Below are 17,147 nucleotides of genomic sequence, written 5' to 3' on the forward strand. Positions count from 1 at the left end.
CAGAATTGTGTTTTTTCTTGTGAAGACTGTTTTTACGTTTATGCTTTTATTGTGTATGTTGCTATATCCTGTGATGCTGCTGGAAACACATTTTTCATTGAACCTGAGCCAACCTGAACATGTCCTTGACAGTAAACTGGACTTTGACCGGGAATTGATCGCACCAGCCTCCACTGTACACCAATCAGACCAGCTGCTTTTGACCTTTAACAATCCTCTGTTGAGAACACCTTTCCTATGTTTACTCTTTCTTTATCATGGCCTTTATACTTTCCCAACCTCCTTTATCTGAGGAGAACAACCTGAGCTTCCGTTGTCTAACTTTATACCTAAGATTCCTTATCCTTGAAACTGTATTAGTGAATCTCGTATGTGTCTTAAGTAGCATTTTATTTGTCTATTACTCTTCCCCTGCTTTTGTATGCTATACATATATTTGTTAAATTTGGGATTCCATAATCCTTACCAATCACTTTCTCTACACTTCCTGCCATTTTCAGTGATACAAGATTATATGTACGCGGCTCACTCTGTCATTGCACTGTTTTAAGAACAATGATGTAAAACCTATATTTTTTCTTCTTATCTCTTCCTGCCGAAGTGTATCACTTCACTTCATTAAATTTCAGCTGTACTTGTTAGCCAATTCTGGCAGTCCATCTAGTTCTTTTTGTGGTGTATTCATTCTAAGACCCATCATTGTTAACCATTCTCCAGTATGAAAAGCAACCATTTACCTTTATTTACTTTCTGCCTTTCATAATGTATTGTCCATGACTTTGACTGACAGTTTTAATTCCTTGGGCTGTAGCTTTCCAAAATATTTTACTCATATGACTTTATCAGAATAATGAAAGTAAAATGATTTGATTTGTGTTTCCGTGATTTATTGTTGAGTTAATTGAATGCAATACTGAAACAATACGTGGGATCTGTGCAATGAAAGTATAAAATAAGTTTATCTTAACTCTTTTTAAGACCATAAGATGTAAGAACAGAATTAGGCCACTCAGCTTATCAAGTCTGTTCACTATTCCATCATGGCTGCTTTATTATCCCTCTCAACCCCATTCTCCTGCCTCATCTTCATAACCCTTGATGCGCTGGCTAACCAAGAACCTATCAATTTCTGATTTAAGTACACTGGACAGCAAATTTTTTTTCAAAAGTGCTGCTTCCTCTGAATTTTTTTGTGGTTGTGATAGGTCGCTTGAAGCTGAACACAAATATATTTTCTACTTGTATCACATAAGAATTTGGGAAAACAAGAAGTTAATTTTTTTGAATATAATATGTATAATTGCATAATGGTGCTGATGCTTTGCAATGGATGAACTAAGGAGTTCGCACATTCTCCCCACAACTGTGTGGTTTCCTCTGGGTGATCCGATTTCTGGCATCCTGATGTATATATCTTAGCTAATTTATTCTAATCAGACAATCATACGGCAGCAACTCAATGAATAAAAGCATGCAGACACAGTCAAGAGATTCAGTTGCTGTCCAGACCAACCATCAGAAATGTGAACTAAGTGACTTTGACTATGGAATGATTGTTGGTGCCAGGCAGGATGGTTTGAGTATCTCAGAAACTGCTGGTCTCCTGGGATTTTCACAAACAAGTCTCCAGAGTTTATAAGAGAACTGTGCAAAAAACAAAAAAACATCCATGTAAGTGAAAACGTCTTGTTATAGAGACAGGTCAGAGGAGAAGAGCCAGACTAGCTGACTGTAAGGCAACAGTATCTCAACGTGTGAAGAAGAACATCTCTGAACACACAAGATGTTGAACTTTGAAGCTGATGGGCTACAGCAGCAGAACACCATGAAAATACATTCAGTGGTCTCAGAATGTACCTAATAAAATAGCCACTAAGTGTAGTTTCATAATCTAACATTGCTACTCATGTTTCATGCCCTTGTCATTTACTTTATTTAGATTTATGATTTTGCTTTCAGATCGAAGTAAATCACTTTCAATCATATTTCATTGGTGTTCTCCAAGTCCCCTTAATAAAGAAGTTATCAATTTTTGTAATACACAGCATTAGATCTAAAATTGATAAATTTTGATCCACTTCTCTGCACTCCATGAACTTGTCCTGCACATTATTACTGCTAATTTGACTTGCTCACTTTGTATGTAGACTAAAGTCTCCTATATTTATGGTCCAACACCCTTACATGCTCCTCTGATTTCCTGTTTATACTATGATCTGCAGTACTTTAGATCTATACACAACTTTGACCAATGTCTTCTGTCCCTTGCTGTTTCTTGACTCCACCCAAACTACTTGATTTTCTTGATTTGTCCCCCGTCCTATCTCTATCACATACAATTATATCAAATGCAACCTACATTCTTTTCCATTTTAGCAACTTACTCTAAAAGACAAGGATCCTGGAACGTGTAATTCCCAAACTTGGTCACTTTGAAAACATACCTTTGCAAAAGGGCTGTAAGATTACACACATTAATTTCAATTTGTACTACAGTACCAGGAAAATTATACACTTTACCAGATCAAATTCAATTCATTGCATTACTTAAAGCAAAAATATTGCAGAACAATCAGAAGATTCCCAGAAAAGAAATCAAATTATAACTGAGTATACTACAAAGATCAAATAAACATTAAACAATGAAACTGTTAAGATTTCAAGTTCTATGACAAGAAGGTAATAAAAATGGAACTATTAGCAGTTAATGGCCAATAAAACTTACATTAGTTACCCAAAGAACTAATTGTTTAACTTCTGCACCTTGTACCTAACACTTAAGCATAATCGAGGCAATAGTAGTTTGCAGAATTATCTACTAAATATAATGTTTACAAGAAAACCCAATGACCAGTTTGTATCTTATATCACTTACACCAGAGTCTAAACTTTTTACTCAACATCCAATTGAGCATTCCCCAACCAATTTTCATATAACCCCAACAAACTTTTAGTATCATTAAGTCATACAGCAGAGAAGAATGACTGTCAGCCCAGCTGGTCCATACCAATCAAGGTATCCCATCCAAGCTATACCCATGTACCAGCATTTGCAAAATAAGTTTCTAAAGCATTCCAATCAATCAAGTACCTGTTTTTAAATATTGTACCTTCTTCAACCCTTCAACCACTTCCTGTGCCAGCTGACTCCACAAAGATACCACCTTTTGTGTTAAAAAAGGTGCCCCTCAAGTTCTTCAGAAGTGTTTGCCCTCTCACCATAAACCTATTCTCAGATATCTCAACTCTGGGAAAAAATATGAGATTATTCACCTCATCTCTGCCCCTCTTCACTTTATACACATCTCAGTCTCCTCCACTCTAAGGAGTAAAAGTCCTAGCCTGTCCAACCTCAAATTGCAGGAGACTCATGTCGTTTTTCTGCACCCTTTCCAGCTTAGTGACCATCTTCCTATACCTGGGTGACCAAAACTGAACACAACATTCCAAGTGTGGCCACACCAGTGCCCTGTAAAAACTGCAGGGTATCTGTAAACATTTATACTCAATGCCCTGACTTATGACAGTTAGCATGCCAAAAGTTATATTCACCACCCTGTATACCTGTGACTCCACTCTCAGTGAATCAGAGCTTTAGATGCTTCAGGGAGGTGAAGAATTACCTGGACACTGTGTTTCAGGAAGCTCACACTTCAAGCTCAGTCTGTTGTCAGGGATAAGAGGGTGTGACTGCAAGCAAGGCAGGTAGGGGGAATCCAAGAGGTAGTGTCGGAGTGCTTGAGCCTACTTAAGATGGTTGCTGCCTGTGAGGAGGAGAATGAGGTCTATAGGAAGGATGAACAACCAGATCATGGCACTGCAAATCAGTGAGCAATTCAAGACCAGGTCGGAGAAAGGAATGAGTTGTCATTGGGAATAGCATTGTCAGAAGTATAGACACAATTCTCTATCACAAAAATCGAGAGCCCCGAAGACTGTGTTGGCTGCCTGATGCTAGTGTTCCGGACATCTCATCTAACCTGCACGAAAATTTGTAGTGGGAGGGGAAAGATCCAGTTATCATGGCCCATGTGTAGGAAGGAGGAGGAAAGATGTTCTTCTGAATAGCTAGGGACTATTTTAAAACACAGAATCAAAAAAGTTAATAATCTCTGGATTGGTAACTGAGCCACATACAAATTGGCACAGGATTAATACAATCAGAGAGCTGAATATGCGGCTCAAAGAATGGTCTGGAAGAATTTACTTTGAAATGGATTTGAATTCATGGTACATTGCCACCAGTATTGGGGAGGAATGGAGCTGTTCCATGGAACACCTGAACCGTGCTGGTAGCAGGCTCCTGCTGAATTGCATAACTAAATCTGCAGATAGATGAAAAGGGAAGGAGGGGGCAGGAGAGGATATTGAGGTCTCCAGAATAAAGAACAAGACAAAACGTTTAGAAATTGATAAGAATCCAACTTCAGGTAACATGGAAACAAAAGCAAAAAAGGTAGTATCTACAGTACTGAATTTGAATGCATGCAGTACACGTAATAAGGCAGCTGATCTTGTAATGCAGCAAGAATTGACATGTATGATGTTGTGGCATCACTGAGTCATGACTGAAAGAAGATCACAGCTGGCAGCTTAACATCCAAGGATATCCATCATATCAAAAGGACAGGAAGGTGGCAGAAGGTGGTGTGGCTTTGTTGGTAAAAAAAATGAAGTGATGTACAAGTCATAGAATCTTTGTGGTAGAGCATGGTATGGTAGTTACTGTATATACAGGCCTCTGGATGTGGGGTACCAATTACAACAGGAGACAGAAAAGGCATGTCAAAAGGTCAATGTTATGATGGTCATGGGGGATTTCAATATGTAAATAGTCAGGAAAAATCAGCTTAATACTGTATCCCAAGAAAAGGAATTTGTAGAATACCTACAACGATGGCTTATTAGAGCAATTTGTGGTTGAGCCCAGTAGTGAAAAAGCAATTCTGGATTGGATGTTGTGTAATGAACCAGGTTTGATTTGGCAGCTCAAGGTAAAGGAACCTTGATGGAGTTCAACCCAGAGGCAGATGGAGTTCAACCCAGATAAGTGTGAAGTGGTTATTTTGGTAGGTCAAATATGATGGCAGAATATAATATTAATGGTAAGACTCTTGGCAGTGTGGAGGATCAGAGGAATCTTGGGGTCTGAGTCCATAGGACACTCAAAGCAGCTAAGCAGGTTGACAATGTGGTTAAGAAGGCATACGGTGCATTGGCCTTCATCAATTGTGGGATTGAGTTTAAGAGCCAAGAGGTAATGTTGCAGCTATATAGGACCCTGGTCAGACATCACTTGGAGGTACTGTGCTCAGTTCTGGTCGCCTCACAATGGGAAGGATATGGAAACCATAGAAAGGGTGCTGAGGAGATTTACAAGGACGTTGCCTGGATTGGGGAGCATGCCCTATGAGAGCAGGTTGTGTGAACTCAGGCAAACATGAGGAAATCTGCAGATGTTGGAAATTCAAGCAACACACACAAAATGCTGGTGGCACGCAGCAGAACAGGCAGCATCTATAGGGAGAAGTGCTGTTGACGTTTCGGGCCGAGACTCTTCGTCAGGACTAACTGAAAGGAAAGATAATTAGAGATTTGAAAGTAGGAGGGGGAGGAGAAAATGTGAAATGATGGGCAAAGACTAGAGGGGGTGGGATGAAGCTGAGAGCCAGAAAGGTGATTGGCAAAAGGGATACAGAGCTGGAGAAGGGAAAGGATCATGGGACGGGAGGCCTAGGAAGAAAGAAAGGGGGAGGGGCGCACCAGAGGGAGATGGAGAACAGGCAGAGTGAAGGGCGGAGAGAGAAAGAAAAAAAAGGGAGGGGAAAAAAAACTAAACATATCAGGGTTGGGGTAAGAAGGGGAGGTGGGGCATTAACGGAAGTTAGAGAAGTCAATGTTCATGACATCAGGTTGGAGGCTACCCAGCCGGAATATAAGGTGTTGTTCCTCCAACCTGAGTGTGGCTTCATCTTGACAGTAGAGGAGGCCATGGATAGACATATCAGAATGGGAATGGGAAGTGGAATTAAAATGTGTGGCCACTGGGAGATCCTGCTTTCTCTGGTGGACAGAGCGTAGGTGTTCAGTGAAACAGTCACCTCTGCTACTAAAGTGATCCAAAAGGTCCAAAAATCTGAATTGCTGCCCCCCTTACCAATTTTTTTCAGCCAGGAATTTATCACATCCTCCTATTCTCACCCTCACTAGCAGGTAGCACTCAAAGTAATCCAGATATTATTACCTACGAGAGCCTGCTTTTTAACTTCTTCCCAACTCCCTATGTTCACTCTGCAGCACCTCATTCCTTGTGTCATTTGTGCCACACCCCTCCTTCTTGAGAAAGTTCTGTAACATTCTGAATCCATGCATCAGGGAAGCAAAACACCATTCCAGAGTCACCATTTGGCCTTTACCCTTTTCAACTGATCCTCAGAGACAGTCTTGGTGCCAAAGAATTGGCCACTGCTGCGTTCTACTAAATGCCACTCCCCTCAACAGTATCGAAAATAGTATACATGTTTTCAAGGGGCATTACCACAGGGGAATCTTGCACTATCTTCTTACATCTCTTTCTTTTGCTGATGGTCACTCAATTAGTTTTGTCTGTACTTTAGGTGTGACCACCTTGCTAAAACTCACATCTATGAAACTCTCAGCATCTCAGATGGTCCTGAGGGTGCTTAGCTCCAACTCCAGCTCTTTCATGTGGTGCATCAGGAGTTACGGTGGGACACACTTCCTACATGTGAAGTCTTCAGGAACATGGGAAGTCTGCCTGAACTCCCACATTCTGCAGGATGAACATGCTACTGTCCTAATACTTAAATGCTCTAAAACTAAAAAGGAACCTTACTTGTGCTTCTGCTCACCTAAGCCTCTTAATACTTAAATAGTGGCTCACTCTCACAATGCCACTACACTATGGCGACTCTCCTACAGCTTGCTTTCCTTTTATTAGTCTCACAATTAGTTAATAAAAAATGCTTTCCCAAAATCTCTATTACCCAATTGGAAGCTTCCCATGGCTGCTCTGCCTCCTGCCTCTCAGGACCTCGAAATGAGCATAGCAATAGCCCTCCTTTAAGCTTCTCACTGATGCTCCATCTCCTGCTCCTCTGGCCCTTAAAATGAGCACAGTAATGATGCAGAGAAGATTCAAAATAATGTTGAAAGGGCTAAGAATTTTAATGAGATAGGGAAATTTGCTTGGCTGAAAATATTTTTCCCTGAAACAAAGAAGGCTAAGTGAAAATTTAATTGAGATGCACAAAATTATGCAAACCATTCAGGAAATTAATAGAAATTAAAGAAATTAATAAATTAATTTCCCCAACCCCAAGAGGATTAAGAGAAGAACGACAATTTTTCACCAAGGAGGATGTCAACCTTGACCTCTGATTGAATTGCTGGTGTGGCACAATCTCTCAACACGTGGAAGACACCTTGAAGTTCTATCACCTGAAGCAATGGACTGAGTACTGAGAGGTGGAAAGAGGGAATACTTAATTTTGCACGACATGGCTGAATAACTCTTAAAAGAGTCAGTAACTCTATAAAATACTTTCACAATCTTGTCGGACTCAGAAGGGACTCTCCTCAGAGTTTTCTTTCCTGAAGAGACCCTACCTTGGATACACAATCCATAATACTGGATTAAGTCTATATCCCAATAAACCATTTAGTTAATAGGTAAACCAACAATATATATTGAAAAAATGGCTGTCAGAAGTAACGCATTTAATTGTTATCCCCTACTGCATCAAAAACAAACAAGTTTATTTTAAGTTATTAATCTATGCAAGCTGACGCAAAATGAGAGAGCATGGTGGTCATGCTTCTTATGAGATTTCTCCAGTATGATTCACAATACTTTCAGGGATGATCTAATCAAAATTATATTTAGCTATAACATATTTCAAGTCTGCTTGAAATAGTGATAAGAGGGTAACTTTAACAAGATGGCACCAATAACTAGCGAATCTTGGTGAACAGCTCCGATGGGATTTATCAAATATTTCCTACAGCAGCTGAAATCCAATCATAGTCATGGCTACTTCACTAAGAAACATCAATTTAAGATATTTTTAAAAACCTATCGATACTCAATATCAGCAGATCCCAGTCTGCAGACTTGAGTGTGCATGTTCCCGTTTTCTTAAACAGGAATTGCATTTCGCAAGTGCAGTTCCCCTTTAAGAAAACTGAAGTGTGGAAGATGAGCTGGTCTGCAGGTACGACTGAACACAAAGGCCTTAGATCGCCAATTTGGCCTATCCTGCAGATGAATATACAGTATCTGAAAAGATTACAATACCACAGGGACAACAGTGACTGCAGTGTATTTTGCTTCACAGAAATTTGGCACACTCCCACTATTTTGTATGCAGCACTGCCTCCAAATGACTTCATCATTCTATGCAAGACGGAACAATTGAGTATTTCAAAGGTTAAGAAGGTTGGGTTTGCATATTGATTAACTTATCACACCGCACAGATGTGGTAATTCTGTCTCAATTCTGCTCACCTGACCTGGAACACTTGGCAGTCAAATATCATCCATTTTATCTGCGGTAGGTTTTCCGCCATCATCCTGGTAGTGTTATGATTTCATTTCTTGTCAACGTTAGGTAGGATCTAAAGTAGCTGAGTATCACGATCAACAGTAATGAAACAGTGCACCCAGATACCTTCTCTATCATTGCAGACATTTCAATGAGGCCAATTTGAAGAAGTCTCTGAACTAGCATCAACATATCACCTGTGAAACCAAAGGAGCCAACACACTTGATTGCTGTTATACCACCATCAAGAATGCATACCATGCCATCCCATACCCACACTTTGGACAGTCCAATAAACTGGCTATACTTCTACTCTCGGCATATAGGCAGAGACTAAAGACCACAGCACCAGAGCTGAAGACCAATAAAGTATGGTCAAGGGAGGTGGAGCGGCGCCTTCAGGACTGCTTTGAGGACTGGACAACATTCAGGAATTATTCTTCAAATCTGAATCAAGACCTGTGTGGATGAGTGTCTGCTTTCCAAGAACTTACTGGACATACTCAAACCAAATTCAGAGAATGAACCAGGAGATTCATAGTCTGCTGAGGGCCAAATCTGTGGCATTCAAAACTGGTGATCCAGAACTATACAAGAATAGGGGTGTATTATAGACCGCCTAATGGGGAGCGAGAATTGGAAGAGCAAATTTGTAGGGAGATAGCAGATATTTGTAGTAAGCACAAGGTTGTGATTGTGGAAGATTTTAATTTTCCACACGTAGACTGGGAAGCCCATTCTGTAAAAGGGCTGGATGGTTTGGAGTTTGTAAAATGTGTGCAGGATAGTTTCGGCAGCAATACATAGAGGTATCAATTAGAGAAGGCAGAGTTGGATCTCCTGTTAGGGAATGAGATAGGTCAGGTGTTGGGGAGCACTTCAGGTCCAGTGATCACAATGCCATTAGTTTCAATATAATGATGGAGAAGGATAGGACTGGACTCAGGGTTGAGATTTTTGATTGGAGAAAGGCTAACTTTGAGGAGATGCGAAAGGATTTAGAAGGAGTAGATTGGGACAATTTGTTTTAAGGGAAGGATGTAATAGAAGTCATTTAAAGGTGAAATTTTGAGGGTACAGAATCTTTATGTTCCTGTTAGGTTGAAAGGAAAGGTTAGAAGTTTGAGAAAGTCATGGTTTTCAAGGGATATTGGAAACTTAGTTCAGAAAAAGAGGGAGATCTACAATGAATATAGGCAGCATGGAGTAAATGAGGGGCTCGAGGAATATAAAGAATGTAAAAATAATCTTAAGAAAGAAATTAGAAAAGCTAAAAGAAGATGAGGTTGCTTTGGCAAGTAAGGTGAAAATAAATCCAAAGTGTTTCTACAGTTATATTAATAGCAAAAGGATAGTGAGGGATAAAATTGGTCCCTTAGAGAATCAGAGTGGACTGCTGCTATGTGTGGAGCCAAAAGAGATCAGGGAGATTTTGAAGAATTTCTTTTCTTTGGTATTCACCAAGGAGAAGGAAATTGAATTGTGTAAGGTCAGGGAAACAAGTCGGGTAGTTATGGAAACAATGATGAATAAAGAAGAGGAAGTACTGGTGCTTTTAAAAGAATATAAAAGTAGATAAATCTCCAGGTCCTGACAGGATATCCCCTAGGACCTTGAGGGAAGTTAGTGTAGATATAGCAGGGGCTCTGACATAAATATTTCAAATGTCATTAGAGATGGGGATGGTGCCGGAGGACTGGCGTATTGCTCATGTGGTTCCATTGTTTAAAAAGGGTTCTAAGAGTAAACCTAGCAATTATAGGCCTGTCAGTTTGATGTCACTGGTAGGTAAATTAAAGGGAAGTATTCTTAGAGAGGGTATATATAATTATCTGGATAGACAGGGTTTGATTAGGAACAGTCAACATGGATTTGTGTATGAAAGGTCATGTTTGACCAATCTTATTGAATTTTTTGAAGAGGTTACTAGGAAAGTTGATGAGGGTAAAGCAGTGGATGTCTATATGGACTTCAGTAAGGCCTTTGACAAGGTTCCACATGGAAGGTTAGTTAGGAAGGTTCAATCATTAGGTATTAATACTGAAGTAGTAAAATGGATTCAACAGTGGCTGGATGGGAGATGCCAAAGAGTAGTGGTGGATAAATGTTTGTCAGGTTGGCTGGTGACTAGTGGTGTGCCTCAGGGATCTGTAATGGGTCCAATGTTGTTTGTCATATACATTAATGATCTGGATGATGGGGTGGTAAATTGGATTAGTAAGAATGCAGATGATACCAAGATAGGTGGCATTGTGGATAATGAAGTAGGTTTTCAAAGCTTGCAGAGAGATTTAGGCCAGTTAGAAGACTGGGCTGAACGATGGCAGATGGAGTTTAATGCTGATAAGTGTGAGGTGCTACAATTTGGTAGGAATAGTCAAAATAAATGGTAGGGCATTAAGGAATGCAGTAGAACAGAGTGATCTAGGAATAATGGTGCATAGTTCCCTGAAGGTGGAATCTCATGTGGATAGGGTGCTAAAGAAAGCTTTTTGGTATGCTGGCCTTTATAAATTGAGTATAGGAGTTGGGATGTAATATTAAAATTGTACAAAGCAATGCTGAGGCCAAATTTGGAGTATTGTGTACAGTTCTGGTCACTGAATTATAGGAAAGATGTCAACAAAATAGAGAGAGTACAAAGGAGATTTACTAGAATGTTACCTGGGTTTCAGCACCTAAATTACAGAGAAAGGTTGAACAAGTTAGGTCTTTATTCTCTGGAGCGTAGAAGTTTGAGGGGGGACATGATAGAGGTATTTAAAATTATAAGGGGGATAGATAGAGTTGACATGGGTAGACTTTTTCCACTGAGAGTAGGGGAGATTCAAACCAGAGGACATGAGTTGAGAGTTAAGGGCAAAAGTTTAGGGGTAACACGAGGGGTAACTTTACTCATAGTGATAGCTGTGTGGAACGAGCTTCCAGTAGAAGTGGTAGAGGCAACTTCGATTTTGTCATTCAGGAAAAAATTGGATAGGTATATGGACAGGAAAGGAATGGAGGATTATGGGCTGAGTGCAGGTAGGTGAGAGCACTAAGTGAGAGTAAGCATTCGGCACGGACTAGAAGGGCCGAGATAGCCTGTTTCCGTGCTGTAATTGTTATATGGTTATAAGAAGTCCACGTGCAACCTACGGAAGGCTATTTTAAGAGCTGGAAAACAATTCCATTGTGGCTAGAGATGGAATTGGATGCACGTCAGCTCTAGCAGTGCTTGCAGGTAATTACTTTCTGCAAGGCAAAACCTAACATCACAAATCGCTGTGATGCTTCACTCCCAGATGGGCTGAATGCCTTTGATACAAACTTTCAAAGGGAGAATAAAACTAACGTGTGAATCGCTGCAGCATCTGATGACTCTACAATGTCTTTCTTGGAGGCCAACATTAGAACATCTTTCAAGAGTGTAAACCGTCATAAGGCTCAAGCTCTGATTGTGTACTTGGTATGGCGGGAGTGTTCAAGGACAACTTGAATCTCTCAGAAGTAATCAGAAGTTCCCTGCTTTAGGAAAGCAACAATCATACCAGTGCCCAAGAAGAGCAGACTCAATTACTATCAACCAGTTCCACTCACATTTACTGTGATGAAGTACTTGAGAGGTTGGTCATGGCCAGATCAATTACTGCCTCAGCAAGGACCTAGACCAGGTGCAATTTCTCTATTGTCACAGCAGGTCTATAGCAGATGCAATATCATTGGCTCTCCACTCAACCTTGAATCATCTGGACAACAGAAATAACTACATCAGGCTACTGTTTATTGATTACAGCTCAGCGTTTAACACATTCATACTCAGGTCAATTTAACAAGCTTCAAAACCTGGTCCTCTGTACCTCCTTCTGCAACTGAATCCTCGACTTCCTCATCAGAAACCTACAGCCAGTGTGGATTGGAAAAAACATCTCCTCGCTGACATACAGCACTGGCGCATCTCAAGGATGCGTTCACGGCCCACTGCTCTACTCTCCACGCACACACACCTCCATGGCTATGACTTTGGCAAAGACTCAAATATTGTTGATTAAATTTAAGCTGGAGACAAGGAGGCAAACAGAGCAGATAGATCAACTAGGTGAGTGGTGTGTAACAACAACCTTGCAGTCAGGGTAAATAAAACCAACAAAGCAGAAGTCAAGGTAACATATACTAGTCCTCATCGAGAGATCAGCAGTGGAAAGGATGAGCAGTTTCAAATTCCTGGGTGTCAACATCTCTAAAAATCTATTCTGTGTCCTAAATATTGATGCAATTACAAAGAAGACATGGCAGCCATTATATTTCATTAGAAGTTTGATGAACTTGGTATGTCACCAATGACTCTCACAACCTTCTACAGATGTAACATGGAGAGTATTCTAACTGGTTGCCTTATTATGCAGGAGCCACTGCACAGGAACAGAAAAAGCTGCAAGAAGTTGTAAATGCAGCCAACTCCATCATGGACACTAGCCTCCCCAGCATTGAGGTCACCTTTGAAAGGCAATGCCACAAAAAGGCAGCATCCATTATCAAGGATCTCCATTACACAGGACATGCCCTCTTCTCATTGCTACCATCAAGGAGGAGATACAGCAGCCGAAAGACACACACTCAATGTTTCAGGAACAGATTCTTCCCCTCCACCATCAAAGTTCTAAATGGACAATGAATCCATGTACACTACCTCACTTGTTTTCTCTTTTTGCTCATTTCATCATCGTTAGGTTGCATCTGGAAATTCCAGTTGGCGGACGATTTCCCTCCACGCCGCTCTGACATATTGGGAAATCATATACTTGGCAGGTTACAGTAATGGTTTGCATTTGCTTTCTGCCGGGCAAGTTTAAAGAGGTCACCACCTCTTGCTGTGGATGATCAGGACGTCTATGTGTCTCGTCATGCTCTTAGTGCTCCACCAACGCCTGCTGGCTTGCCTTCTTGACTGTTGGACTCTTCCGCTCAATCTGCCAAGGCCAGACTTCACACACTGGGACAGACAGATCCCCTACCTCATCGAGGGTCAAAGGCCCATCAGCTACCCTCACCTGGTTTGGCCCGTCTGCTGAGACGGTTTACCGGGGTGTGGCCGCTGCGCGTGCTACAGCTACTTGGAGGGTGGGGACCAAAGGTGGCAAAGGTGCCCTGAAAAGGGCAAGGCAGGCCTCCCACCAGAGGTGCTATCCCCTCCCTAGACACCCCATACACTCATTGTATTTTTTACAATACTTATTTAAAATATATATATACTTCTTATTGTAATTTATAGTTTTCTATTATTATATATTGCAATGTACTGCTGACACATATGCCAGTAATATTAAACCTGATTTTTATTCTATTAACCAGAGTTCCATGAAATATCACTGACCGATATGTACCTATCCATAACTCAACCCACTGCCCAGTGCTTGGCCTTGTTCTCCCTTGGGGTTCCACGCTTACTTTTCCTTTTTACATATCTGTCCGTAAGTCCTATTTTAGACTGTTATAACGTGATACAGCACACATAGTCCACTATGTTCATGGCAATCTATACTAATTCTATTTATCAGCTCTGATTAGAAAGACTGGCTCTGTTACGTGCATCAATTTTAGTATTTATTACCTATTGTGAGTATTTATATTGTGTTTAACTATATGTAGTGTGAATTTGTATATCTTAAGCTCTGTGATGTTGTCCTTACCACTGCACAAACAAAATTCTTTTCAGACATAAAGTGAATTTAATATTATAATATCAATATATATTTCCACACCTTTGTTAAAAGTCACTGCTGGCTATCCAACAGTGATGATCTTTACAGCAGTGAACTAAACCGTAATTACTCAGATCATCTTCCTGCTCTATTAGAGATGCTACACTATTCTCCTACCTCAGGGTATTCCCCTCATCATTCGTGATGTTCTTGTCAATGATAGCAAGCTGGCTTTGAAGAGCACTCAATTCTGCTTCAAGCTGTGAAAATAAACAAAAATACATCAATTTATTTTTCCAGGTTGAATTTTGCAGATTATACATCAAAAAACCATGACTTCTCCACATATTATCATATGGAGAAATGACAGTACTGCAAATTCAAACACTTCCCAATCTATGTCAAATGCAATAGCTTTTTTGTTTTTAAACAGATGCTTAAAACAGGTTCAGTGAATTGAGTGCAGATGGTGCCACCTCCTGCTCACAAATGTAGCCAGATGGAAAGTTTCAGTGCTACTTAAATCAAGCAGTTGTGTTTATTCAACAATTGAAATAAACAAAAATTTGCGGGGTGGGGGGGTCGAAACCTACTTTGTACACAACCAAACTTTTTCCACATACTACTTGTTCGATCTCAAATACTCAGAGAATCTTCAGTGACCAGTACATCAGTGGAGATGAATTTCAGAAGCTGAGTGTATCACATTCCTGCTACAGTACAATGGCATTACCAAAAAAAGATGAATTTCTAGACAATTGAACTTTATGAATAATAGTTCAAAAAAGATGTATAAAAAATTATAAACAAAGCTAACATTTTTAGCTTCAAGACATTTTCATTATGATACAAAGTCCAGAAAATCTTGATGACTCTTCACAGCACTGTGTGTTTCAATCAAAGCATATTACTGACAAACAGGTATTACAATCCAACAACTGAAGGTTTCCCCAGTCCACAAATTAGAATGAGGTTTACCATTTCAATTTCTCCCAAACACCAATGTCCAGGTCTGACCCATATTTTTCCATAGGTGTTGCTTCAACAATATCTGTTATTTTCTACCTGATCAACTGTGTTACATCCTGATTTTTGACATTATGCCAAAAACATGGAGCAAACAGCTCCTCTCAGAACATGCAAAAAATCTTGTTCTCCATGTGGGTGTCAACACTGACATACAGCTGACTCCAATGATACAGTTAGAACAGTAGGGATGCTAGGCTATATAGTTGAATGCTCCTCTTGCAGGATGTGGAAAGGCAGGGATACCCCCAGTGTTTCTGATGACTACATCTGCAAGAAGTGCACCCAGCTGCAGCTTCTAACAATCCACATTAAGGAGATAGAGCTGGAACTGGATGAACTCTGGATTATTCAAGAGGCTGGGTGGGGGGGGGGGGGGTTGGTGGTGGTGATATATAGGACAAATAGAGAGGTAGTTACACCCAAGTTGCACAACATAGGAGACTGGATGACAATCAGAAGGGGAAATGGGTTAATCAACCAATGCATAGTACTCCTGTGGCCATCCCCTCAACAATAGGTATACCACTTTGGATACTGTTGAGGGGGAAGACCTACCAGAGAAAAGTCAGAGATCAGGTCTCAGGCACTAAGCCTGATACTGTGACTCAGAAAGGAAGGGGGGAGAAAGAGGCAAGATTTGGTGGTAGGGAATTTGTTAGTTAGGTGCACAGAAAAGAGGTTCAGAGGACAAGAATGAGATTCTCAGATGATATGTTGTCTCCTGGATGCTAGTCCAAAACATCTCGGATCATGTCCTCAGCATTCTTAAGTGGAAGAGTGAGCAACCAGAGGAAGTGATCCACATGGATAGGAAGATTGACAAAGCTCTGCAAAGGAGTTCAAGGAGTTTGCTGCTAAGTTAAAAGATAGGACCTTCCAGGGTAGTGATCTCAGGATTGATACCCATGTCACGAGTTAGTGAAGCCAGAAATATGACGGTTGCACAGTTTAACATGTGGCTAAGGAGTTGGTGTAGAGGGAGGGTGTCACATTTTTGGATCATGGACTCTCTTCCAGGGTCAGTGGGACCTGTACAGAAGAAACAGCTTGCACCTGAACTGGAGGGAGCCAAATACCTTATCAGGAAGGTTTCCTGACAGTATGTTAATAGGACGCTTAAAAATGTAACCAAGGCAAGTACATGTCTGATAGAGCTATTTAGAAAAGCAAATAATTCAGACAATGATAGTAGAATCATTTCAAGCGTGTATAAAGGTTTGTCAAATCTTAAAACACATTCGACTTCATACATTAAAACAAAATGGGAGAAGGAAGGAGGGATAATAATATCTGAGGAAGAATGGACAATAATATGGAGGTATCAATGGAAGTGTACCAGTTCACAGAAATGGAGGGAGTTCAGATGGAAAAACTAGATATTTTATTACACCCTCTCAGAAATCCCGTTGATAGTAACATCCCTGTTTGCTGCAGAAGTTGTGGAAATCAAAATGCAAACCATTATCATATTTTCTGGGAATGCTCCGTTATCAAAGACTATTGGAGTGGGATACATAATGCCTTACAAGACATCCTTAAATGTGAAATACCCTTAGAGAGTAAGACCATATATTTTGGATATATACCTCAAGAATGGTTGAAAAGAGATAAATATTTAATGAATATACTGCTGGTGGCTGGTAAAAAGGCCCTTACCAGGAAATGGTTATCACAAGAGAGCCCAACTTTAAATGTATGGATGGAAATTACAATGGACATTTACAAAATGGAGAAGATAACAGCATCTGTTAGTCATAAGTTGGAACAATTTGATTCATACAGGGAAAAATGGTTTAACTACATAACACCTCATAGGCTTGATTTTATTCTCACAAGTCAATGAATACGTTGTAAAAAAAATCACTCCCTACTT

The 17,147-nt window shown here is 40.3% G+C and overlaps 1 protein-coding gene across 7 annotated transcripts in view; it reads right to left on the minus strand.

The window, feature by feature from the left end:
* Positions 1-17,147, minus strand: part of mad1l1 (mitotic arrest deficient 1 like 1) — a 1,079,555-nt gene that overhangs the window by 549,100 nt on the left and 513,308 nt on the right. For all 7 annotated transcript variants that reach the window (XM_059979806.1, XM_059979807.1, XM_059979800.1 and 4 more), the window contains one exon: positions 14,423-14,505. In XM_059979806.1, the coding sequence (XP_059835789.1) occupies positions 14,423-14,505 (83 nt within the window). The remainder of the gene's footprint in view (positions 1-14,422; positions 14,506-17,147) is intronic.

This window comes from Hypanus sabinus, chromosome 9, assembly GCF_030144855.1.
Source record: "Hypanus sabinus isolate sHypSab1 chromosome 9, sHypSab1.hap1, whole genome shotgun sequence".
In the NCBI taxonomy this organism is placed as follows: domain Eukaryota; kingdom Metazoa; phylum Chordata; class Chondrichthyes; order Myliobatiformes; family Dasyatidae; genus Hypanus; species Hypanus sabinus.